Source organism: Mixophyes fleayi, chromosome 4 (genome assembly GCF_038048845.1).
Source record: "Mixophyes fleayi isolate aMixFle1 chromosome 4, aMixFle1.hap1, whole genome shotgun sequence".
In the NCBI taxonomy this organism is placed as follows: domain Eukaryota; kingdom Metazoa; phylum Chordata; class Amphibia; order Anura; family Limnodynastidae; genus Mixophyes; species Mixophyes fleayi.
Window position 1 is genome coordinate 78,526,499 of NC_134405.1, and position 25,990 is coordinate 78,552,488.

Below are 25,990 nucleotides of genomic sequence, written 5' to 3' on the forward strand. Positions count from 1 at the left end.
GTGATGTAAAATATCTATATAAAGTAGCTGAATGTCCTGGAGGACACAGAGAGGAAACAATTCTTACCACCTTAAAGCTAGTAACCCAGGAACATGGTTGTCACGATACTGTGGTGCCCACAGACTATTTGCCCATACCGACTGGCAGAGAGTGTACCCAGAAGTAACAGACAACAATTCCCACACCAAGTCAAGCACGCACCAGGCTGCCCATCACCTGTACTGTGAACATGGGCAGACATCTGAGTAAACACTATAGCTCTTTTAAAGAAAGGGTTAACAATCATACTGTAACATTTATAAAATAACATACAGGAAAAACAGTTTAAGACCAGTTCCAGTCTTTCCAGCCCACTGTTTCTTAACTTCAGTCATCACGCACTCCCAACAGCTCATGTTTTTTAGGATATCTTTCTGTGGAAACAGGATAAGAACTGACCCAGCCAAGTAGACTGTCACCTGTGCAGTGTAAAGAAAATCCTAAAAACATGAGCTGTTGGGGGTGTGTGAGGACTAGAGTTAAGAAGGACTGCATTAACCAATCCCTGGGGTATCCACATCAGGCACAGTGCGGTGGTAGTAGGGCTTCTCTTCAGGGGTGGATCCACCTTCTGGCAAGGACTTTCAGACCAGATTAAGGATGCCTTAGCTACTCGTGATCTCCCTCCTAACCTGGACGATCTAATCTCTCTTAGTATTAAAGTAGATATTCGTCAGCAGGAACGCTCCCTGGAAGTTCGTTTTCTTCGTGGCAAGACCCAGTTCCTTGTACATTGGAAGGGCTATGGCCAGGAGGAGAGTTCCTGGGTGGATGAAGTTGACCTCCATGCTCCTCATCTCCTTGCTGAATTTCTGGATACAGGCAATCCTTCTTTAGGGGAGAGAAGGGGATGGGGTACTGTCAAGCGCCATCCTCGTTTTTTTCCCCCACAAAGCGGGGATGGCTGCCTGACGGATCTGGCCGGGGGCATCCTGTTGCTAGGCAACAGGCACGCACCGTCCACGGCCATCTCCACTCCGCCGGGCACATGTGCTCTGCTTCGTTTGGATTCCCCAGGGTGGCTACAGCTCTTTCATCAACATATTACCTGGTATATAGATGGAATCACAGTAGGCTATCTAAAAAAAGGGTGTCGGCGGGTTTAACCTTTATTTGAACATGTATTGTACCCACCTCTCCTTTACCATGGGAAAAGTAGGGGGACATAAAGCTGCAATAAGTATCTTGAACACAATCCATTTAATGCTATAAAATGAGGTACAACCATGGCAGGACAAGTGTCTGGCGCCGTCCCTGCTGTTCCTTCATGAAACAGGTGCAGCTAGCCCCAGGAGTATGTTAGACTCCGCACCTCATGGTTCAGTGGCGCTAATACCGGTTAGTGGTTTCCCTACTTCGAGTCCTCACTCCCCGAAGCCTGACAAGTTTAACCCTTGGTTTAACCTCAGTGATGATGTGACTTCATGGGCGGTCCACATTCAATGGGAAATATTTGTTTTAGTTTTAACAGATCCTGAATAACTTAACAGTAAGTGAGTATTACATGGCACAGGGGCTACGTTAACTGTGTAAAAATAATAATGGTCAAAACCATACACAAAATATACTTGGAGATATCAATTCCAATAAAAGTCTGATTCAAAATCAGATGTTCACAACAATGTAGTGAATCCAATCCTTGCAAATCAATTGAAATGCAAACAAAAGTTATTGTTTTACCCAAGTTCAGTGATAATAAGACTTGATTCAAAATATATTCTCTTTGGTTTTAATAAATCATTGTAGATATCAGCATTTGCTCCTTAGCCAGATTCTGGGAGAGTTTACTGTTTGGAGCCGAAAGGTATTCCTCTCAAAAAGTAGTATTCAAATCCGGGTGGCCACCCATGTAAAGCCAACTCCCTGTTTCTGCCATGGATATGTTTCGATAGTTTTCAATCTCACTCAAAAAGGAAAAACAAATATATGAATCGGTGAGCACCTGCACGATCCACAGCGCAACGGAGATCCCCCCCAGCCTGACAGCTCAATGCGTCTCACTCACAGAGAAGCAATCATACTGTTGTTTAATTCAATCTCAATAAGCAGCCACATAGATGGAGATAATATATATAGATGCAAGATTGGACTTCTTTCTCCTACTTCCTTCTTTTCCTGACATGTTTCGTTCCAAAGAACTTTTTCAAAGCATAGAAAGTTTTTTGGACTTCCTTACATTTCCATCTTTAATTAGAAGACACACCTCAACAAAAGAATAAGAGCCAGAGAAAAGAGAGTATATGTAGAGGCACTCCGGGGTATTTAATTAAAATAACTTATTTTTATTGATATGCATTAAAAAATATATCGGTACAACTTGCGAAAGTATAAAACCAGTGCTGAGTGAAAAATAAAATGCAGATTTAAACTGCAAAATCGCTGTGTTCTCATGCCATAATACAAAATTTAATTGACGTAATGTTATTATTTGTGTGTTAATATTTTAATTATTATGCTGATTACATTACACCTTGTTGACTCGTTTGCTAATAATATTAGAATATACTAATGCCTGATAGCATGTAACTGGAGTAGGAGATCAATAAGCTGGGTATATTTCAGTATCTCTGTCTAGAATATCCAGGCAGTGATAAAACTGGAACAATATCAATTGGTATTGATATTGATCCTATCTAGGATCCTCTAATATCACTGTATCACTGAAGTACAGATAGCGTGATTAGTTAGCATATAATAATGCCATCAAACGGCTGACCATTGTCTCATAGTAATATCTATAGCGAGTTGATGGTATTTGTTTAGTATCTTAGGGTCAGCGTGGTAAAGCTGTGTCAATATAGTACAATTAGATTAGTAATGCCATCAGGTTGCTATCCGTAGATGTCTGTAAAGAGTATCTGAGTAACATCTGAGGATCAAGAGTGACTCACGTGATACATCTACAAAGCTACCTATTCTAGCTCTATTTGTAGTGAAACTATCTGGCTAGTTCGCTGTGTTTCTCATGCCTTGCTGATTATACAACTTATCTTTATTTAGCCAGATAGTTTCTTCTGTACTTCAGTGATACAGTGATAGTAGAGGATCCTAGATAGGATCAATATCACAAATAACTATCTGACAATACTACACCTTATTTTTGGACTCATTCGCTATAGGAGTGGTATAGATGTGTGTCAACAATATAAGACATACAATACCAATTGATATTGTTCCAGTTTTATCACTGCCTGGATATTCTAGACAGAGATACTGAAATATACCCAGCTTATTGATCTCCTACTCCAGTTACATGCTATCAGGCATTAGTATATTCTAATATTATTAGCAAACGAGTCAACAAGGTGTAATGTAATCAGCATAATAATTAAAATATTAACACACAAATAATAACATTACGTCAATTAAATTTTGTATTATGGCATGAGAACACAGCGATTTTGCAGTTTAAATCTGCATTTTATTTTTCACTCAGCACTGGTTTTATACTTTCGCAAGTTGTACCGATATATTTTTTAATGCATATCAATAAAAATAAGTTATTTTAATTAAACACCCCGGAGTGCCTCTACATATACTCTCTTTTCTCTGGCTCTTATTCTAATATATAAGTATAAGGGAGCACCCTCCAGTTATAACATTATAATATATTAAAAATAATCTGGAATAAGAATATTGGGGTTAAGTACTAAGCCTACTATTTCTTCATTTAGTGCGGTTACCCCCATTTCTACACCTCAACAAAAGACACCCACCTTTTTCCTTAATTAGTCCTCCGTTCTAAGTAATTCATCCATTAGTCCTCCGTTCTAAGTAACTCCGATTTAAGTCATTTAAATGATTCCATATATCTCTCGTATTCCTCTTAACCAACATATAATCTATAATCATATATAAATAAATATCTTATTTAAACCATAGTTTATTTCCTTACAGAATTTACTAAAATTTCAATAACGATTTAAACAATAAAATCTTTTAAGTTTATATCTTCCATAGTCATTACACATTTTGCAGCTTCCCCTTCATATTAGACCTTCTCATAGTCCAAAATATAGGATTAATATTACATAATTCATAAAAAGCTTGGCTGAAGACCAGCAGGGCTCCTGGCTGAAGGCAACTTGGGCCACAAGTCACCTGCTCCTGGCTGAAGGCAACTTGGGCCACAAGTCACCTGCTCCTGGCTGAAGGCAACTTGGGCCACAAGTCATCTGCTCCTGGCTGAAGGCAAATTGGTCCACACAGGGCTGCCATCAGAAACTTTGGGGCCCAGTACTAACTAATCTGGCGGGGCCCCCCCCTTCCCATACATGTGCCCCCCTCCATCTTCGCCATACATGCGCCCCCTATCCCTCATCAGAGTACATTCCCCCCCCCCACACCCTCATCACAGCAAATGTCCCCCTTTCCCCCCCACAGTTAATGTCCCCCTCCGCCCAATCACAGTTAAGGTCCCCCTCTCCCCCCCCTTCCACAGTTAAGGTCCCCCTCTCCCTCCCCCCTCCACAATTAAGGTCTTCCTCTTCCCCCTTCCACAGTTAAGGTCCCCCTCTCCCTCCCCCCTTCCACAATTAAGGTCCCCCTCTCCCTCCCCCCTCCACAATTAAGGTCTTCCTCTCCCCCTTCCACAATTAAGGTCCCCCTCTCCCCCTTCTACAGTTAAGGTCCCTCTCTTCCCCCTTCTCTCTCCACAAATCAGGTCCCCCAGGCTCTCCCTGTTCCCTACCTCCCTCCACAATTATGGTTCCCCAGGCTCTCCCTCTCCCCCCTCCCTTCACAGTTATGGTCCCCCGGGTTCTACCTCTCTCCCCCCTCAAAAAATATTATTTACCTTCTGCTCCGCGATGTTGCAGCTCTGCCTCCCGGTCACTGATACACAGGGAGTGCGGTGCGCGGTGATGATGCCACCCCCAGCCTATCAGAGTCTAGGAGGCAGAGCTACAGCATCGCGGAGAAGGTAAGAAAAAAAAGGGGAGGCACGGTCAGTGACTGCGGGGTCCGGACAGTCCAGGGAGTCCGGACAGACGGAGAGGTCTGTCTGGGCCTCCTAGTCTGTCCGGGCCCCCTCACAGCAGCACTAGCCGTACCCCCTGATGGCGGCCCTGGGTCCACAAGTCACCTGCTTCTGCCTGAAGGTAAATTGGCAAAAATAAAGAGACAGACAAGCCGCATGAGCAAAAAAAACAAGACAAAGGTAAGCCATATGAGCAAAAAAAGACAAAAACAAGCCACATGAGCAAAAAAAAGAGACAAAGACAAGCCGCATGAGCAAAAAAACGAGACAAAGACAAGCCGAAGGAGAAAAAAAAACGAGACAAAGACGCCGCATGAGCAAAAAAACGAGACAAAGAAAAGCCACATGAGCCGGTGGTAGTCAGTTTCCCGATGACGACAAGAAGGACAGCGACATAAAAATCACAAGCGCTGGGTCTACCCATTGCCGCCTTAAAAGCACCAATGACGCTGTGACCACTGGAAATGATGAGGTTAGCAGTGGCCGGATTTTCTCTATTCACAATTTACAGCTGATGGGTATAACTGCTGCTGGAGAGACAGTTTATCTAAATAATGGTATGTAGATATTTATTCACTGTTGCATTCATGCTCATCCTGATTTTTATGTCACTGTCCTTCTTGTCCTTATTGTAGTCAGGGCCAATACGTACCCCACACGCATGAGCAACAAAAAGAGACAAAGACCAGCTGCATGAGCAACATAAAGAGAGAAAGACCAATCACATAAGCAAAAAAAAAAAAGACAAACACAAGCCCCATGAGCAAAAAAGGTGACAAAAACAAACCCCATGAGGAAAAACGAGACAAACACAAGCCCCATGAGCAAAAAAGGTGATAAAGACAAGCCCCATGAGGAAAAAAAACGAGACAAACACAAGTCTCATGAGCAAAAAAAAAAAAAGACAAGCCGCATGAGCAACATAAAGAGACTAAACCTTGCATTGATATACAATATTAAATAAAAAAATAAGCAGTATTTGGTCTCCTTTTAAGCATTAAGGGTGTTGATGTAAATGCATGCTGCAAAACATTTTTATTGCAACAAGCTATGGCCAGAAAGCTACTACACAGAAAGAGAAATATACACCATGAATTTGACTGGCATGTGGATCTACACAATTTTTAGACTTTTACCAACATGACAACAAGGTTCCAGTAGAGACTGCTTGGAATACCTTTCTTATCAAACATACCAAGTCAACCTTTGATCTGCAATTCTCTCATCTCTGTTACGGCTAACAGTATTATCATGAGCTTGCAGAACAGTAGAAGAGGTCTTCACCTGTAGCAGCCGCCTTTCCCGTAGAGCTGGTTATGCTCACAGGTACTCGGATGCCCCCAAGACTTACACTCAAAGTAGTACAAGCTTATGAACGTACTGCTGCCCGAGATAGCGGGAGATGGTACAAGCAGAGTAAGGGACAAGCCAAAGGTCTAGGGTCTGAAGCAGGATATGTGGTCAGGTACAGGCAAATAGTCAGGCCTGGCAGCGATCAAAGGAGGTCCAGGTCACAAAGCAAAGGTCAGGGCAACGAGCAATCAATCAAGGTTCAGGTTCCAGGCAGAGGGTCAAAAACACAGAAGTCAATCCAAAGTTCAGCAAACAGCAAAGGAGCAGGCAAGCAGACAGGATTCTGAACGCTATAACCGGCAGGGAGGCTAAGTCCTCCCTGCCTTATATACAGAGACTGGCCAATGGTAGCAGGGGACACCCAGCAGTAGTAATCAGCCTCAGGGGCTGCTTAATGAATAATAAAATACGCCAGTTGCGCACGCGCGCGGCTGCACCTAATGCCAGGACGCTACTACAGCGTCCTGACCATTGCCTTGGCAACGGCCGGGTTGAAAACAGGAAGTGACGACCCGGTCATTATGGAGACGGCCGGGACACAGGTGAGCAGAGAGTTGCGGCGGCTGGACACCGCCGCGGTTTGTAACAGTACCCCCCCTTGAGGAGGGGTCAAGGAACCCGACATCCAGGTTTTCCAGAGAACTGTTTAAAGAATTCCTTGAGGAGTTTGACAGCGTGCAGGCGCTTCCAAGTGACCCAAGAGTGTTCTTCTGGGTCGTAGCCCTTCCAATGTACCAGAAAATGGGTTTGTCCCTGGACTTTCTTGGAGTCGAGAATCTTCTCCACAATAAATTCATGAGAACCATGCATGTTGACTGGTCGAGGTTTGGATTGTTCAGCAGTCTCAAATTTGGAGCATAAGACAACAGGTTTCAAGAGGGAACAGTGGAACGTATTAGGGATTCTCAATGAAGATTGAAGCTTCAGCCTGAAGGCAACAGGGTCAACTTTTTTAACAATAGAAAAAGGTCAAATGAACCTAAGTTCCAATTTCTTGCAGGGCTGTTTGAGCCTAATATTGGGGTAGACAGCCAGACTTTGTCTCCTACTTTAAGAGAACAGTCCTTACGATGATGATCTCCAAAAAATTTTGATCGAAAGGAGACCTGAAGCAAGGCAGAATGGACCCTCTTCCAAATAATTCTGAGACGGTCGGCTGTTTGGCGTACCCCAGGAGAACCAGAAGGATTGATTGAAGAAAGAGATTTAGACCTGAGATGAAAGCCATAGTTGCAAAAGAATGAAGATGTGCGGGTGGAAAAATGGCAAGAGTTATTATAGGCAAATTTGGCCCACGGAAATAAAGAAGACCCATTGTTATGAAATTTGGAAATATATAATCGGAGGAATTGTTCCAATGACTGATTGACTCTTTCTGTCTCTCCGTTTGACTGTGGATGATAGGCAGATGACAGACTAATATTGATGCCAAGGCGAATGCAGAAAGACCTCCAAAACTGAAAAGTAAGCACATGGGTGTAATTTATGATACTGAGGGTCCTTCTGGGACAGGACAGCACCAGCACCTCTATCAGAGGCATCCATTTCAATGACGAAAGGTAATTCAGGATTGGGGTGTCTTAAGACTGGAGCAGAGGCAAGGGCAGACTTCAGGACTTCAAAAGAGGCTATAGCATCAGAGGTCCAATTAGCGGCATCAGTCCCTTTATGGGTTTGGGCAGTAAGAGGAGCTACCAGGTCAGAGAAGGAATGGATAAACCTCCGGTAATAATTTGCAAAGCCCAGGAATCTTTGAACGGCCTTCAGATTGATTGAGCGTACCCAATCTAAGACTGCTTTGACCTTGCTAGGATCCATAAAGAACCCATCCGGGGAGATAATATATCCTAAAAATTAGACTTTTTGGATCTGGAATTCACACTTTTCCAGCTTGGCAAAGAGTTGATGCTACCAAAGTTTATAAAGGACCAGTTTCACGTGAAGGCGGTGTTGGTCCACGGATGAAGAATAAATCAGGATATCATCCAGGTATTCCACGACAAAGCATCCTAAGGACTCTCGTAGAACATTGTTAATTAGATCCTGGAAGACAGCAGGTGCGTTGCATAAACCAAAGGGCAATACCTGAGTGGGTGTTGAATGCGGTCTTCCATTCATCCCCGTCCCTGATACGTATAAGGTTGTATGCTCTTTGTAGGTCGATCTTGAACACTGAAGCACTTTTGAGTTGATCAAAAAGGACCGATATGAGTGGAAATGGGTAGGTATTTCTAACAGTGATTTTATTTAACCCACGGAAGTCAATACAGGGTCGAAGAAAACCGTCCTTCTTAGACACAAAGAAGAATGCGACTCCTACCAGGGATTTAGAAGGCCTAATAAAGCCCTTTTAAAAATTCTCCTTAATATTCTCCTTCATAGCCTGCGTTTCTGGTATCGAGGGGGAGTATAATCTCCCTTTAGGGAGTTTAGAGCCAGAAACTAGGTTAGTAGCGTAATCGTAAACACGATGAAGAGGTAGCATGTCAGCCGCCTGCTTAGAGAATACATCTCAAAACTCATGGTAGGGTAGCTGCAGCTGATCCAGAGGGACCTGGAGCAAACAAACAGGCACAGATAAGCAGTTCACAGATAAGAAGTTCACAATTGGATGATAAAATAATAATAATTAATAAAAAAAAAAATAGTAGAGGTTACCCATTGAATGAACTGTGGGAGATCATAGAAAGCGTCTTGAGGATGCCAAGGGAATCTCTGCTTCTGTCACACTCCATTCTCCGGGTGTCTCTACCCGAGCCTCTAAACATTGACTGTCACTTTAAATCTCTCTTCTTATTACAGGCTGTCAGCTATGCCTTATGTTCATTAGTTCACCTATGTGTTGGTCAGTTCTGCTATTGGTCAGCCTCTCTTTATAAGGTCCCTCCTTTCACCTGTGCATTGCTGGTTCTTCAAGTCATACCTGACCTGATTCTGATGCCTCCTGTGTTCTACATCTCTATGGTTGTTGTGCTTCTATGCTGTGATCAACATCCACTGCCTACTCAGCCTGCACTACTGACTACTACTGCCGTGTTCCACATTTCCGTGGTAAGCTGTACTTTATAGCTGCTGTTTGGCCTATGCTGATCTCTATGCACCTATTCCGTTTACCTGTGGCAAATTGCTGTGATCAACATCCACTGCCTACTCGGCTTGCACTACTGACTACTACTGCCGTGTTCCACATCTCCGTGGTAAGCTAAACTTCTTCGCTGCTGTGTGTCTGGACTCTGCTGATCTCAACTTACCTATTCTGCTATCAGCGGTAATAGCTGTGATCTATATCCTCTGCCTATTCGGCCTGCATTACTGAGTTCTTCTGTTGTGTTCCACAACCCGGTGGAAAGCTGTACTCCTTCACTGCTGTGTGTCTGGACTTTGCTGATCTCAATGTACCTGTTTCGCTACTTGTGGTAATCGCTGTGATCAACATCTACTGCCTATTTGGTCTATACCGCTGAATACTACTGTTATGTTTTACATCTCCGGGTAATCATTGTGATCAACTTCCATTGTCCACCTTGTCCGCACCATTGACTCCTGCTGCTGTGTTCTCCATCTTCGTGGTAAGCTGTACCTCATCGTTGCTTGTATCTGGACTTTGCTAATTGCTATACACCAGTCCCACTACAGGGGTAATCGTTATGTTCAACGCCCGCTATTCATCTTGTCTGCACCGTTGATTGCTGCTGTTCCGTTCCACATCTTGTGGTAAGCTGTGGCTCATCGTTGCTGTGTTTCTGGACTTTACTGTTCTCAGTGCACCAGTTCCACTATTGTGGTAATCACTGTGATCAACATCTGCTACCTATTTGGCCTGCATTATTGACTACTGCTGCTTGTTTTGGTATCCTGTGGCGGTGTAATATCGGTGCCGGCGCTGTGACTTTCCTCTAGGAACGGTGATTGAGCTTACTCCTGCTTCTGATACACTATTTTTACACAGGTGTTCCATGCTACCTTGTTCTGGACCTCCTCCCGATTCTCATTGGTTCTGGAGTATTATTTAAAATATCCATGGTCCTTGGCTTGTTGCCTGTTCTTCGTGTTACTCAGTCTGCATTAGGATTTGGCTGCCAGTACTTGACCTCCTGTTTGTTCACTGCTGAAACTCCCCTCCGCTGTTCACCTGCACGCTGAACATCTACGGTGAATTACTCGCTGCACCTGTGGTTATTCCTACGGCTCAAGTTTCCATATCTACCCGGCTGATTCAACATCGCTATATTTCATTGATGTGTCTCCTGCTGAACTTACCTGTCCTCTGTAGTTCCACGCACGGCTGAGATACACTTCGCTCCTCTGCTACGTCTAGGTAACGAACTGTTTGATGTACTTATGCTCATTCTTGTCATTTGGGATTGTCATCTGTAGAACCATCAAGTTCAACGCTTATTGCTTTTTATAAAGAGAATTACCGTGATACCAGTAACCCACCTGCTACATTGAATCATCGTTGTTTTCGGATCAGCCAGTTCTACATTATCACTCTGTCTGGACTATTGCTGTACCAGTGATTCATATCTATCTGCCGTGTGTTACATTATTGGATCCAAGCATTCTCCATTCATCATCCTTGTGTTTCAACTATTGTTTTACTCGTCCCATGCCGTTGTCAAGGGTTACCAACTATGAAGTAGCATGATGTATCTGCATTTTGTACTCTGACCAATTTGCCGTGTGTTTAGTATCTGCCGATATATATATATATATATATATATATATATATATATATATATATATATATATATATATATATATTCTTCATTCTATTGTACCATCAGCCAATACATTACTTTTCAGCATTACCACTATCTCCTGTGTTATTATTACTAGCGATGCTTGTGAGCCGTGAACTTTTAATCCTGTGAATATCATCATCCTCATTGTTCATTGTGTGTTGCCTCCACTATCCTCTGCTAGTTCTTGTCTGGGAGACTGCGACCTGCGGAATAGGAGCAGCGGAGTCCATATTCCCTTGCGGGGATCCCTGGTGAATACCTCCTATCCGTTAGACTCCACGCTCCTGGGCAAGTCCTATCTAAACAGAGGCAAGAGATCTACAAAATCATTCAGAGTCGTGACAGGCAGTTATCCGTGGGAACAACAATTGCTATTTATTTCATCTACATTGTTGTCTATGTTGGTTCGTTGACATCATTATAGTGAGCTGTGATTCTTCCTTGCTGCATTTGGATTCATTGAACTGTTCATCTTCAGTATTCCATTGAACTTTGTATTATGTTCCACTTCTCAGTGGTATAGTGGTGATTTGCTATTAGCCTTCAGTCTGCATTAATGAATTTCATTGATGGTTTCTATTCTTGTATATTATCATTATCAACATCTACAGTTTATTCAACCTTCAGTGAACTTTGTACTATATTTTACAATAAAATGGTAATCGCTATTAACACCATTTGATGTCCCAATTGGATTTCTTCTGTTATCAAGTATTCTCTATCTGTCTCACTGGGAACTTCTCTAGAGGGCTGCGACCTGCAGGGTGGAAGCCGCTGAAGCCCAAATTCCCTTGCGGGTGTCTCTGGTGAATACCTTCCACCTTGTTAGACTCCGCGCCTCTGAGGAAGTCTAGCTAACTCCTATTGAGATAGCAGGATCTCACTCATCTATTCGTGAGCTAACCTGACAGGTTCAAGCTATGAGCGTTGATGAGAAAGAAGAAAATAATAAAAAGAGAATTCCATAGGCAAGCCAATTTTCTATGGCTAGCCCTGTCATAGCAAGAGCCACAAAAGCTTTGTGGCCAATTGTTAGTACAAAATGTTTTAGAGGCAAAAGTCAAATGGTTCTAGTTTTCATCTATATAAAATTGTCGTTAACAGTTATTACAAAACAAATTTTAACAATAATCACTATTCCTATCTCAAAAAACTATTATTGATATAGAAATATCTCCGCTGGAAACCTTCTCACAAGACAAATAAAGAGAGGAAAATGAATACCCTATACAAATCTATCTAAAGGAGTATAATCTCACTCTATATAGAACAAAAAACTATCTAAACAGGAATATAGTTTTTGGACCAAACTGGCCATACACATAGACCAATTAAACTCAAACCAGTACAGACCTATTCTAAAATATCCTAAAAGTTAGAATTTAATGAGGGGTCTAGTAGTTATGGTTTTAGGATATTTTTTAATAGGCAAGGCAGCAGTCCTGCCCAGGCCTCTACCTAATTTTGACAGACAAACACTAGGGCAGAGACCAAAAGAGTTCTGGAAGTGAAGAAGCTTTCACAATCCTTACATTTCTTTGATCCTCGGCAGTACAGCCGGAACTGTAACTCTCAGACATTTTTGCCTTCAAGATGCTCAAATGGTCCCTGTACACCTCTCTTTATCTTGGCAAGATAGTGGGTTTGGGGTGCAGTGGGTGAAAGTCATCCTCTCTGGCTACCCCAATTGGTGCCCTTATCTCCTGGGGGTTGGTGAGGAACTGAGCCTTTATCCTGGATTTCAAGCGGGGAATGCCTGCCCAAAGTCTGTAGATAAGAGGCACACATAATTGACTTCGGCCAACAAAGAGGTATAGTTACCCGAGATAATGCTAAGATGTAAACCTCTCATTGATTTAACTTGTTGTTACACGTCCGGTGTGTGTTCACACTGGCCACCTTAGCGTCTGGCTGTACCTGTAGAAGGTACCTGTAGGAGGCCTAGCCCATTTGATGCAGCGGTGTGTCTGAGACAATTCTTGCAGGATAGGGCACCTCAGTGATAGTTTTACAGAAGTATGACACTTTCTTACACTATGCATAACATGACAAGCAAGTGGGGGAAGTGCCACTGGCATTCTTCCAGACGAGAACGGTTCCCAGGCGGGCTTAACCTGTAATATTTGAGTACCCCACTTTCATCACAAAATATTATAAAGAAGAGCAGTGAGCCTAGGACTGGGTCTTGCGGTGATCCAACTAATAGAGGAGTTGGATCCAGAGAAATGAACATGTCACGGGCACTAGGAGTTGCTTACCCGAGTTTCACCAGATGGAACTCTGCTAGAGAGGCGGGGTTATGGCACGCACCTCAAAGCAGGCAGGTGAATGATTGGAGCGACACAACAGCAGGAGAGTAGAGATAGTCTGAGGACGTCAGCGACTTGCAGCTATGGTTAGAGGAAAGTCAGCGACTTGGAGCAGTAAACTGGAGGCTGAAGATAATGTAGACACGAGGATAGGACGTGGACGTGGATAGGTGATGGTAGGTAGAGGAGGAGTCAGTGGTCTGCGTACAGCAAGTTGTACCACTGCAGTGATGGGAAGAATAGTACTGGTGCAGGTAGGAAGCAGGGTAGTCGGTGGTCTGCGTTCAGCAAGTTGTACCACCGCTATGGTGAGGAGTCTGGTCCAGGTGTAGGTAGGTAATAGGAGAGTCAGTGGTCTGCGTATAGCAAGTTGTACCACCACTGTGATAGGAGGACTTGTCCAGGTGCGGGTAGGTAGCAGGGAAGTCAGTGGTCTACGTGCAGCAAGTTGTACCACTGCTGTGAGAAGGAATGACGACTTGTCCAGGTGTAGGAGAGTGAAGTTGAAAGGCAAACTGTGGCTGTATGGAAACAGCGCGAGTAGAGCAATGTCTTGTGAGGCAGAGATGGAAGGCACAATGAATAGTCTGTATGGAGTAGATGCCTTGCAGGGAGGAGAAGCTGGTCACAGCAGATATGCACAATAACGCTAAGTAGTAGCGTGAGGAGATATCGTAGCTTGAGTGAAAGCTTGTCCTAAATGAAGCAATGCAGTAACAGTCTATATGGGTACTTGTAACCTGTGCAGCAAACAACAATGGATACAACTGGTATGCGAGCAATAGGCAATAGTCAGTAGAGCATACCCAGTTGTGTAGATCCGGAATCAGCTGAGAAGTGAAGCGTTGTAGCGGTATGGGAACCGCCGCTGAGTTGAGCAGGGAGCAGCGTGGAAGCTGAAGCACGAGTAGAGCTGGAAGCAGTTTGGAAACTGCACACAGGAGTAGAGCTGGAAGCAGTTTGGAAACTGCACACAGGAGTAGAGCTGGAAGCAGTTTGGAAACTGCACACAGGAGTAGAGCTGGAAGCAGTTTGGAAACTGCACACACCTATAGAAGTTCACTGGGAGTGAGACTTCAAGATCAGGCCCCTACCTAAGGCTGCAGGTGCCTTAAGTAGGGAGGGGTGATTGATCCATCAATCACATTAGTGGTCAGGTGTAGTTGTTAAAGGGACCTGCGCATGCCCAGTGCGACAGGATGGCGGACGCCCGCATTCCACACAGGTGTGAGCGGGAAAGATGGAGAACCACGTAAAGAGTGGAGGCACTCACACTCCGGTGAGTGACAGAACACTGATGTAGTGGTTTGATAGGTAGGATGAAAACAAGGATAGTAGTATCCTTAAACCCTAGGGAACGCAGAATTTGTTTGAGACATGAGTATTCAACAGTGTAAAATGCAGCAGATGTGTCAAGGATAATTAGATGAAAGTTGCTTTTGATTCCGCAGTCATCAAATCATTGACCACCTTAGTATAGTCACTGTGGAATATTAGGAACAAAAGACTGACTGAAAATGGGTCCAATGTGTTGTGTGAAGAAGGGTTACATGTAAGTCAAGAGTATGCATTCATTGCAAGAAGCTTAGAAGGGCCATGGGAGTTGAGAAATTGGATGGTAATCTGAGAGACTATTTAGGTCAGAATGTGTAATGTTTTTCTCATGATGGGTTTCATCCTGAAAGGGCCATCAGAAAGTTCTCTCAAAACATTTATGTGGATAGTTTGAAAGCTAATAATATTGTCACATTATGTGCTTAAAATAATAAACAGAACATTTTTTAACTGATTGCAATCCAGAAGAAGCAAACTCACTCGATTCAAACTACAAAACACAGACATTTACTGACGTAAGTGAGCTAACTAGTTATTTGTATTTACAGATCTACATTTTTATTAATAACCTTCTATAAAAAGTGTCCTATTGGTGCATATATATATATATATAATCACACTGCAGTTTTCACATACTAACTGTAACTGACAAGAAAATGATTTGGGAGTATATTTACTAAACTGCAGGTTTGAAAAAGTGGAGATGTTGCCTATAGCAACCAGTCAGATTCTAGCTTTCATTTATTTAGTGCATGCTACAAAATGATAACTAGAATCTGGATGGTTGCTAAAGGCAACATCTTCACTTTTTCAAACCTGCAGTTTAGTAAATATACCCCTTGGTGTCCCCAATAACAGAGAAGCCGTTATGTGACAGGTCAGAATATGTCTTGGGTGCCCCAAAACAATTTGAAAATCCAACTATGGTTAGTCTGTGAGAATGGGAAGGTATTAAAAATTATTGGGACGACATCTTCTTGTTACTATAACTCCCAATTAACGTCAGATTTGGTGAATTACATCTTACCCGTCCAGATACACACACTACCTACATACTCTTCTGCACTCCTGAATATCACTGCATTCCTCCCTCAATATTACTTTAACATTCCAAATATAACAAACCTCCCACATCTCCCTATCATTCCTCCCCTACCATTTACTCCCCATTTCTTTCCCCTTAAAACATGTCTCCCTTGTTGTAACATACCTACTTTCTTTTTCATTGTCAACTCACTCTGTCAATAACATGTATTGTATGGTATGCAATTTATATGTTGACTTGTAAAAATGAATAAAATACTTAAAAAAATAAATATATATATATATATATATATTGGAACATTATTTTAGGGAACAGCAAACAAAACAATAACATGGTTAACATTTGGGAAAAGGTAGGTGATGATTAACCATGTGCATTTTGATTTTTTGCATTTAGTTCCACTTTACAGAAGACCTGGCAAGTTTGCAAAAAAAACTATGTTTTACATAGTACCTTGTGCTCTCTTCCCTCAGGACACAGCATAATATATTGGAGCATGCTATATGCAAATGCTGTTAACCAGCACCAATATCTGAGTCCTGCTGCTAGTTCCTATTTCTCCTGTCCCACTAGCCAAAGGAACTAAAGGAGTAAGGCTAAGGCACCCAGGAGCAAGTGTGACATTTGTGACAGCATACACAATTGCATAGCGTGTTCTGAAATAGTATGCTGTCTCCTAAGCAGAGGCAGCATAACCGACCTTTTTTAAAAGTATGCATAATGTACAAAGCACTATGCAAAAAACTATGGTGTACAAAAATAAAACAGGACCCTGCTCACTTACTCAAGCACCTGCTGCCATCATCCAAGTCTCACTTGCATACATCTGTTCATGCGGACACTTAATCCTGGTGATATTTGCAAATTTCAATATTGGTGGAGTGGTGATCTTGTATAACAGCTTATTCTAGTGTTAGGAAAGGTTTCCACTAGGAACAGGAGAAAAATCTGATCCAACTGACAGCTGTCAATACATAGACTTAGGAGAACTTGTATCTCATGAACTATAACTACCAGATCAGGGTTTCAGTTAGATAAAATAATAATTTGGGGCTAAAAATTATTGCTCCCTAAAGTTACTTGAAAGCAGACTTCTTGATATATTGGAGTAAAGGCTACTGATTGACTCTAGGGGCTAGATTTACTAAGCTGCGGGTTTGAAAAAGTGGGGATGTTGCCTATAGCAACCAATCAGATTCTAGTTGTCATTTTGTAGAAGGTACTAAATAAATGAAAGCTAGAATCTGATTGGTTGCTATAGGCAACATCCCCACTTTTTCAACCCCGCAGCTTAGTAAATCTAGCCCTAGGTTTTCATATAAGAGTACATCATCATCATTTATTTATTTATATAGCGCCAGCAAATTCCGTAGCGCTTTACAATTGGGAACAAACATTAATAAGACAATACTGGGTAATACATACAGAGAGAGAGAGAGGTAAGAGAACCCTGCTCGCAAGCTTACAATCTATATATATTCTGATTTGAGGTAAGGACATCCTTCAATGATTATGGTAACTCATTTGCAAGCTAAATGAGAGATGAATAGAGAAATCTGACATTATCAACTATACATGCTAAATAATAAAACATTAAAATGACTTTATTCTAATGATCTGCCATGTTATGCTGGAAATTAAAGTCAGCAGTGTACTATTGCTTGTGCCATCAAACACTGCCATGTTTTCATTCAAAAAATCTGACTTTTCCCTCAACATATTTATTTTCTTAGCTACATCACTTTAAAGAATGCAGTTCATAAAAATGCAACTATATCAGTAAACTTCCAGACACAAATTACCAAGTGTACATCAAAACAAACTATATGGAAAAAAACTAAATCACAAACTACACGTTGACTTAGGAAAACATCTGATGCCAATCAAAAAATGCACCCTTTAAGTGTGTATCCAAAAGAGAAAAAAGCATCATGTCAACCCTAATTAATAAAAAGATCAATAAAAATATGACACCTTATAAATATATTTTTACTGACGATTTTATACACAATACTGTACATATTAATGACACATTATCTGAATGATTAAGCACTGTACACAGTACCAGGTAGAGGTCAAAACTGGTGGTGTATTTCATGTACATTTCATTACAGTTGGTAAGGTGTCATGTTTTTATTGATCTTTTATTTTGTTCTGATGGGACAAATATACTTTTCTTAGGTGATTTTTCAGTGAATGTATTTGCCACCATGGTGAAAACGATGGAGCACCCAGGTGAGGTCAGTGTGCCCTGCTGCCACCTGTGCGCTCTTTATGACAAGCACTCTATTAAGACGAGCACTCTATTATGACGAGCACTAGGTAAGACGAGCACTCTATTATGACAAGCACTAGGTAAGACGAGCACTCTATTATGACAAGCACTAGGTAAGACGAGCACACTATTCTGACGAGCACTAGGTAAGATGAGCACTCTATTATGACGAGCACTATGTGTAACGAGCACTCTATTATGACGAGCCCTAGGTAAGACAAGCACTAGGTATGACGAGCACTCTCTTATGACCAGCACTAGGTATGACGAGCCCTAGGTAAGACGAGCACTCTATTATGACCAGCACTTGGTATGACGAGCACTCTATTATGATGAGCACTCTATTATGACAAGCACTAGGTAAGCCGAGCAATCTATTATGACGAGCACTCTTTATGACAAGCACTCTATTATGACTAGCACTAGGTGCAACGAGCACTCTATTATGACCAGCACTAGGTATGACGAGCACTCTATTATGATGAGCCCTAGGTAAGACGAGCACTCTATTATGACCAGCACTAGGTATGACGAGCACTCTATTATGATGAGCACTCTATTATGACGAGCCCTAGGTAAGACGAGCACTCTATTATGACCAGCACTAGGTATGACCAGCACTCGATTAGGACGAGCACTCTATTATGACCAGCACTAGGTATGACGAGCACTCTATTATGACCAGCACTAGGTAAGACGAGCACTAGGTGTAACGAGCACTCTATTATGACCAGCACTAGGTAAGACCAGCACTCTATTATGACGAGCACTAGGTGTAACGAGCACTCTATTATGACCAGCACTAGGTATGACCAGCACTCTATTATGACGAGCACTAGGTGTAACGAGCACTCTATTATGACCAGCACTAGGTATGACCAGCACTCTATTATGACCAGCACTCTATTATGACGAGCACTAGGTGTAACGAGCACTCTATTATGACTAGCACTAGGTAAGCCGAGCACTCTATTATGACCAGCACTCTATTATGACTAGCACTAGGTGTAACGAGCACTCTATTATGACGAGCACTAGGTGTAACGAGCACTCTATTATGACCAGCACTAGGTATGACCAGCACTCTATTATGACGAGCACTCGGGCTCAGCCAGCAGTGACTACACCTCGGTGACGTCACACGGCCACCATCCACTGGCCACACATCACGGGCTGGGGCCACGGACGTTTTCGAGAAACGATTGGAGGGCAGGAGCCGGAACTCGCTCAGGAAAACTTCCCATCGGCGGAAGTGAGAGGAAGAAACCGGAAGTGTGAAAGAAGGAAGTGACTGACACCGGCAGCCCACTGCCCGTACGCGAGAGAGCGCCGAGCTGGTAACGGAGGGGTGGGCGGAGAGCCGGCAGCGAGACAGGCCGAGGGACACAGCCCAGGGACACCGGGGGTAGCGCCGCTGTTTATTAAGGGTCGGCTGAGGTCGTCTCCGGTCACATTGATCAGCTCTGCTCTGGGTCCCGGTCACTCAGCCCTCCGCCTGTGTCTGAGGTAAGTGCCCCTCCTGAACCCAGTGCCCCCAGGTGGGGCTAGGAGAAATAACAGCAAGTTGTGTGAGGGGTGAGACAGCCAACCCCCTCAGCACCCACATCTAGCTCATGTGTGCTCATCTTGTGGCTCTCCAGCTGCTGTGGGACTACAGGTACCAGCGTGCGCTGGCAGGGCATGCTGGGACTTGTAGTGACGCAACAATTGGCTTCTGGATAGATTCTATCATAATTACAAAGTTCTTTTTTTCGTGTCAGTCACCAAGCTGTGGTCCACAGTAGCGGATGGTGGCATAAACCCCTGGCCTCAGAGGTTAGAAATACTTTTTGAGATACGAAGTGATTGGTTAAATAGACAACGGGAATAAGGAAATCTGGAGAGCAAAGTTGAGTTTATTAGGTGAGTCCAAATCCATTTCATCTATAACTACATCGTTTCAGAAATGACCCCCTCTTTGTTATTTTAAGTAAACTTAACATCTTTATAAAAACCATAATTGTCATCTACTGTTACAGACAGGTACATATTAAGTAACTATCAAATATAAACTTAAAGAGAATAGGTGTGAATGTAAAATATGTACTTTTTTGTGACTCCTGTTTTTCTTGGCATGTAATTACAGTGCAATGCTGATGTAATGTTTAGCATATTTTCTTAATCTTGCTTACTCAGTGATTGCAAAAAAAAAAAGTCCATGTCAATACATTTTAACATTTTCCAGGATTTCACAATGTTTTGGTTTTTTTTATTATTGTATTTTTTGTTGTTTGCTTTCTTTTCTTGTTGCCTAAATGCCTTCTTCATATCTTCAGTGTGTTTTGCATTTGAATGACTGAGTTGCTTCAGTGTCCATGGAAACCGTGCTTATTGCAGGATCCACTGTCCTCTGTCTTGTTTATGTATTGATTAATACTATGGGGAAAACTAAATGGCAGAACGCGAGCAGTTCAGGACTTTAAAGGTGCTTTCCAATGCTTTCAGTCCTTATGTCATGAGTGTACTTGTTTGTCTGGTTTTTTTTTTTTTTGTTTGTTTTTTAAATAAATTAATGTAGCCCATTAACTTCAACACTGACAGTTGATCATAATGCAGTTTTCCAATAATATTAATGCTCCATATGCTTTGTTTTAGCAAATCCTAGAGGGAAATTAAAATGACTTAAAGCTTGTTTTTGTAAAAAAAAAAATAATGTTATGTGATTTATGCATTTGAAATCTGTTTATAGACATATTTTTAGAAACAGATGCTATCTAACAATGGTTTATAGTGTCAAACTCTTTTACAGTTTTACATATATTAAAAATACATTAGGGGGTGGAAAAAAAGTGTGTCGCCCTTACTGCATTCCAGCATATAATCAACATCCTTATATATTTAACAGTAAAAGGTAATGGATGGCATGGTGACACAGTGGTTAGCAGCAACACTTCACATCGCTGGGGGCCATGGGTTGTATTCTGGCCAGGGTATTATTTGTGTGTATGTTCTCCTTGCGGTATATTTACTAACCTGTGGGTTTGAAAAAGTGGAGATGTTGCTATGGGCAACATCTCCACTTTTTCAAACCAGCAGTTTAGTAAATATACCCCCTTGTGTTTCTGTGGAATGTCTCCCAAGGTCCAAAAACATACTAATTGGTTAGTTTGCTTCTAATGAAATGAACCCGTGTGTGTGTGTTAGAGAATTTGAACTGTAAGCTCCACTGGGGCAGGAACTGATGTGAATTATTAAATATTCTTTGTTTTCTATAAAAAGTGCCATGTAAATGTTTGTACTAGAGAATGTTAAGCTTAGTGTGTACAGTTAGTATTTCTGCAGATTTTTTTTTGTATATGTTTTCTAATAACACAGAAGACTGATTGATATCCATCACCTACTCATAATGGAAATAGGCGTTTGAGGGCTGAACTAAGCATTCATTGATGTAACTGAGGCATGAATGTAATGAATGAATACGCTGCATTCTCATGAATATTGGTTCAGCCCTCATAATGTCCGTCATCACTGTGTATAGGCGAGAACTACACTTTTATTTACAATTTTTTGGCCTTTCTCATTTATAGTTGAATACGAATATGATGTGCCCAAATATGATGTGCCCAAACGCAACTTGTGTTGCGTTTGGACATTAGAGATTCTCGGCCCGTTTCAACTATCCCTCAAATATCACGTCTGCTCTTTACATTTGCAACCTTATCCTGGTATAACATTATGATTTATCAGCAGTTATACATCAATGGTAGAAATAGATTACATTATGTATTTTTATTGTTTCCACATGCTTGTATTGATCTACAGGCTAGGTCTTAGCCTGTAGATCAATACAAGCATGTGGAAACAATAAAAATACATAATGTAATCTATTTCTACCATTAAATACCCGCTTTACAGGTAATGGTGTCATACATTTTTTTTGTTCATGCATAGAATGCAATGGTTATGGTGTTCAAGCCAGGTACTGTATTCTCAAGCAAAATAAAATAACTTGAGTTACAGCAGCAGTGCTCTGTCTAAGGATATAACTGATAAAAACCATTCTGCAGATGCACCAATCATTTTATTCTCATTCCATTCACATCCTGGGAGATATTTTACATGTTAGCTGTAAATACTCTATGCACGTTATAGCATATGTATATATTTATTACAGGGATGAGCAGTAGCTGCAGATGACAAGTGAAGGGGCAGGGTTTCACAGGTAGATGAAGAGCAGAATTTTAGCGAGGATAGAGATCTGACTTCAGTGCTACACTGCTTCTAACAAAGTGAGTTAGCCAGCATGTGACACTAACCTCAGTAAAGTGGGACATAAACACTGTAACTTGCAGAACAGTGCCTCCATAAATCACGAAAGATGTGGGTCTATTCCTGGAACACTGACTAAAATCTCTGTTTAATTTGATTTCAGTTACATGGTGGATGAAAATGGCGCAGGAGACAAATCACAACCAGGCACCTCTGCTTTGTTCTAACGGGTGTGGCTTTTATGGTAACCCACGTACCAATGGGCTCTGTTCTGTGTGCTACAAAGAACATCTACAGAGGCAGAATAGCAGTGGTGGGAGGAGCAGCCCTCCAGGTAACAGGCATTTAAAATTATGCCCTCATAGTAAGTGTTCTGTGAGCTTTCTCCAGAAATTTTCCATTATTAATACAAACTTTTTAATTTACAAGTAGACTTCGCTCTATCAATACCTACAGCTGACAAAGGTCTGCTTCCTCATTCCCCTGATCTTTATATATAGATATAGATGGTGCAAGAAAATGACCTTCGTCAGGTTTTAAAGGGACATTAACGCAAACATATTTGCTTAGTGGTGCCTAGCACAGGGTAATATTTATGGTAGAATTTTTTTTCATGTTGCTCCTCTGTGCGGGCTCGTTGTGTCTGCACGTTCAATGTATGCTCCCCTTGTCACATTACATCCCTTTTTCATCAGCCACGCCCCAATGACATCACATTCCCACCCACAATGATTTTATATTTTTGATTGTCGGTTAAGGAAAAAAGAATCTACATTTCTTTTGTTGTTTTGTCTCCTGCTAACATTGCACTTGCTGTCATTTTTGTAGTGGTGTCAGTGGGAAGTGGGGTGGATGTGTCCTCCTCACAGCATGTAGTCAGTTCCCAGTTAGATGAACCAGCAGAATCTGTGTTGCCACAAACGCAAGCCAGGTAAGTTACTTTCTGCCTTATAAAACTCTTGCAAAGCTGGCTTAGGCAATCCGTTGTGGTAGTTGTTGTTGAACTAAAAGTTCCAACAAGCCCTGGCATTACCCACCTATGTTGCAATAGCTAACCAGTCTACTTTTCTTCATGACCACTTGCTTGTTTTTTATTGGCCTTTCCTCTGTTTACCAGCTCCCTGCCACTCCCAGATTCTGTCTCCTCTTCACAAGCTGAAACCACAGAGAGCAGAACTGCTGAAAAAAATGAGACACCAGGTAAGGCCTTAGACAACAATGTCTTTTGTGTGTGTATATATGAAGGATGAGGATCTGTGTGTGTGCCATATGTGATGTGCATTTTATAGAATAGGGTTGTTCATCTTGGTCCCAGATGATCACTAACTCGCGGGCATGATTATTAATGTACTTCAAATAAATATTTCCCGGTGTTATAGCGCCAAAGTATCATTAATAACAATGTTTAACAAAAGCACACAACAAATCATACACATTTCAGGAAAGAGGGTGTTGTGTATGACTCTGGAAGCAGTTAGTGATTCTTTGGGATACAATTTGATGAACCCTGAGGAACAGAGCGAACAGTCACAATTTGCACTTGAGATCTTAATCTTAGTGCTTATGACCTAGTTCAGTGAGACTTTATAGGAGTGTGAGCTATGAAGTTTGGGTGGTAGTGGCTGCTAGAATACTCAGGTTTTATTATGAAACTAGCTATGGAAGGTGTTGCTATTGGATATTCCAGATTGCTTTGGCAGACTCTCAGAGAAGGGTTTCAGTTTTTCAAGCGTAGAAAAGGGGGGAATTCAGCGCAGTGTGTTGCAAGAAGGCTCACGATTGGGGAAGAGAAAGCATAATGAAACAGAACAGAAGTTAGACAGTGCTAATGGTAAGTGATTATTTGCTTTGGTGGGAATTTAACCCTTGTATAGGGCAGACACATAAGGAGGAGTCATTTTATGTGGTTACAAGTTTCTTGTTCTGTATAGCTGCAGCATCAGATAGTGCACAAAACTCTTCTGACGAGCAGGAGCGCTCTCCTGAAAAGGCCAAGATGAAGAAGAACCGTTGCAACATGTGCCGTAAGAAGGTTGGACTCACAGGTATGGATCTATATAGAGCATACTTTTTAATTGTATTTAATGTAGAGGCTGATTGCTAATAAATAGAGCTATGCTCGGAATATTGTATTCCTTTATTTAGGACTTAACAAATCCCAGGTTTATCTGCCGCCTAAAATTTCTCTGTTGGCACTGAACCTATAATAATTTCCAGGTATCTCAGCGGCTGTACCGCTTGTCTCTAAAATTTCCGTCAAGTGCTTTCATTGTTTTACGAGCCGATGCTTAGATTCTCTTCTCCAGACTTGCACTTGTTATAAGCTAAATGTATCTTGGGATATCTTGATGGTTTTCACCAGCAACATTGATCCTAATGACAGGGATCCACTACTATTAATGTGAACTTTTTATTCTGCCAGGGTTTGAATGTCGGTGTGGGAATGTTTTCTGCGGGACACATCGCTATTCTGACGTGCACAGCTGCTCCTATGACTACAAAGCGGATGCAGCTGAAAAGATCAGGAAAGAAAACCCTGTTGTGATTGGCGAGAAGATCCAGAAAATTTGAGAGAGAGCTTTGAGAATGTGTTTGTGTCCCGGGTGACACCAGCTTTGTGCTGAGAACTGTTGTGGGATACAATCTTTTTACCCACCTTTGTCATCTTGACTCTGGACCCAGGGATACAGCTTCTCTAGCTTCATCTTCTTGTTTAGTTTAAAAAAAAAAAAAATCATCCCTTTTCTTACTGCAGCTTTTCCTCAATCCTTAAACGATTGAAACAAGGATTAAAAACAATGCAAGCATGAGTAAAATCTTTATAAACTTTCTCCAGAGTTTTCCATCCTTTTTTGCAGACCAGGTAGATCATCTATTTAGGATGGACAGATGTGATGGAATGAATTATCCTCTCTGGAATGGCTTGGTTTTTGTTTTTTTTGTTTTTATTTACACCTCTAGATTCAAGCTCCTGACTCCTTATCCTAATGTATTTATCCTGAAAGTAAATGGATCAACATTTTATTGGACCAATTTAATCACGTGTGTTTGAGCTCTGGAGAAGTGCCCTTTTTCAACAGAGGAGTGTACTTTTTATTTTTTTTCTGCATAATTTTGTGTGATTGTGTGGATGATTAAAAAAAAATCTCTAATTATAGAAGGAAAAAAACTGATGCATTTTAGTGTTGGAAACTGTTGTTTTCTTGGCAGGGTCCTGCATGGGTTTGCTCAGAGTCTATCCTACACTAGTGGTTTGAGTTGATCATGTTCTGCCTTTTTAGTCACCAATCTAACTGGCTGTGGACATGTACATTTTAAAAGGCTGGTGACACTGGGCTGAACATTTATTTCCCAGGCCTTCCGTTTGCTTCTGGCCTTAAAACATTCTAAATTAAAATCTTTAATATTTTTCTTCCATTTTTATAGTAGAAATAATGAAATGTGTGAGTGGTGACCATGTGTTGCTCTCCCACTGGAAGGTTTTCTGTTGATGTCCGTTTGATTTAAATAAAATGTAAAAGCTTGTGTATTTCTCATACATACCTCACCCAGTTGCAGCACACATCATAGCTTATGTTCCAGTTTATTGTTCTTTACCTATATATTTACTGATATACACCTGATTTAAACTAGCATACACTTTCACACTATTTGTGCAAGAC

General features: G+C 41.7%; 1 protein-coding gene across 3 annotated transcripts; it reads left to right on the forward strand.

The window, feature by feature from the left end:
- The first annotated feature begins 19,266 nt into the window (after positions 1-19,266).
- Positions 19,267-25,853, forward strand: ZFAND6 (zinc finger AN1-type containing 6). 3 transcript variants are annotated; one of them, XM_075207504.1, is made up of 8 exons: positions 19,267-19,586; positions 22,234-22,348; positions 22,492-22,662; positions 23,157-23,259; positions 23,446-23,528; positions 24,016-24,159; positions 24,260-24,373; positions 24,751-25,853. In XM_075207504.1, exons 3-8 carry the CDS (start codon positions 22,503-22,505, stop codon positions 24,897-24,899), a joined length of 753 nt encoding a protein of 250 aa, XP_075063605.1. In that variant the 5' UTR covers positions 19,267-19,586; positions 22,234-22,348; positions 22,492-22,502; the 3' UTR covers positions 24,900-25,853. The 3 variants fall into 3 exon arrangements, with proteins under 3 accessions (XP_075063605.1, XP_075063604.1, XP_075063606.1); XM_075207503.1 differs by lacking the exon at positions 22,234-22,348 and having other exon boundaries at positions 19,273-19,586; XM_075207505.1 differs by lacking the exons at positions 22,234-22,348; positions 24,016-24,159 and having other exon boundaries at positions 19,293-19,586.
- Positions 25,854-25,990: the final 137 nt, after the last annotated feature.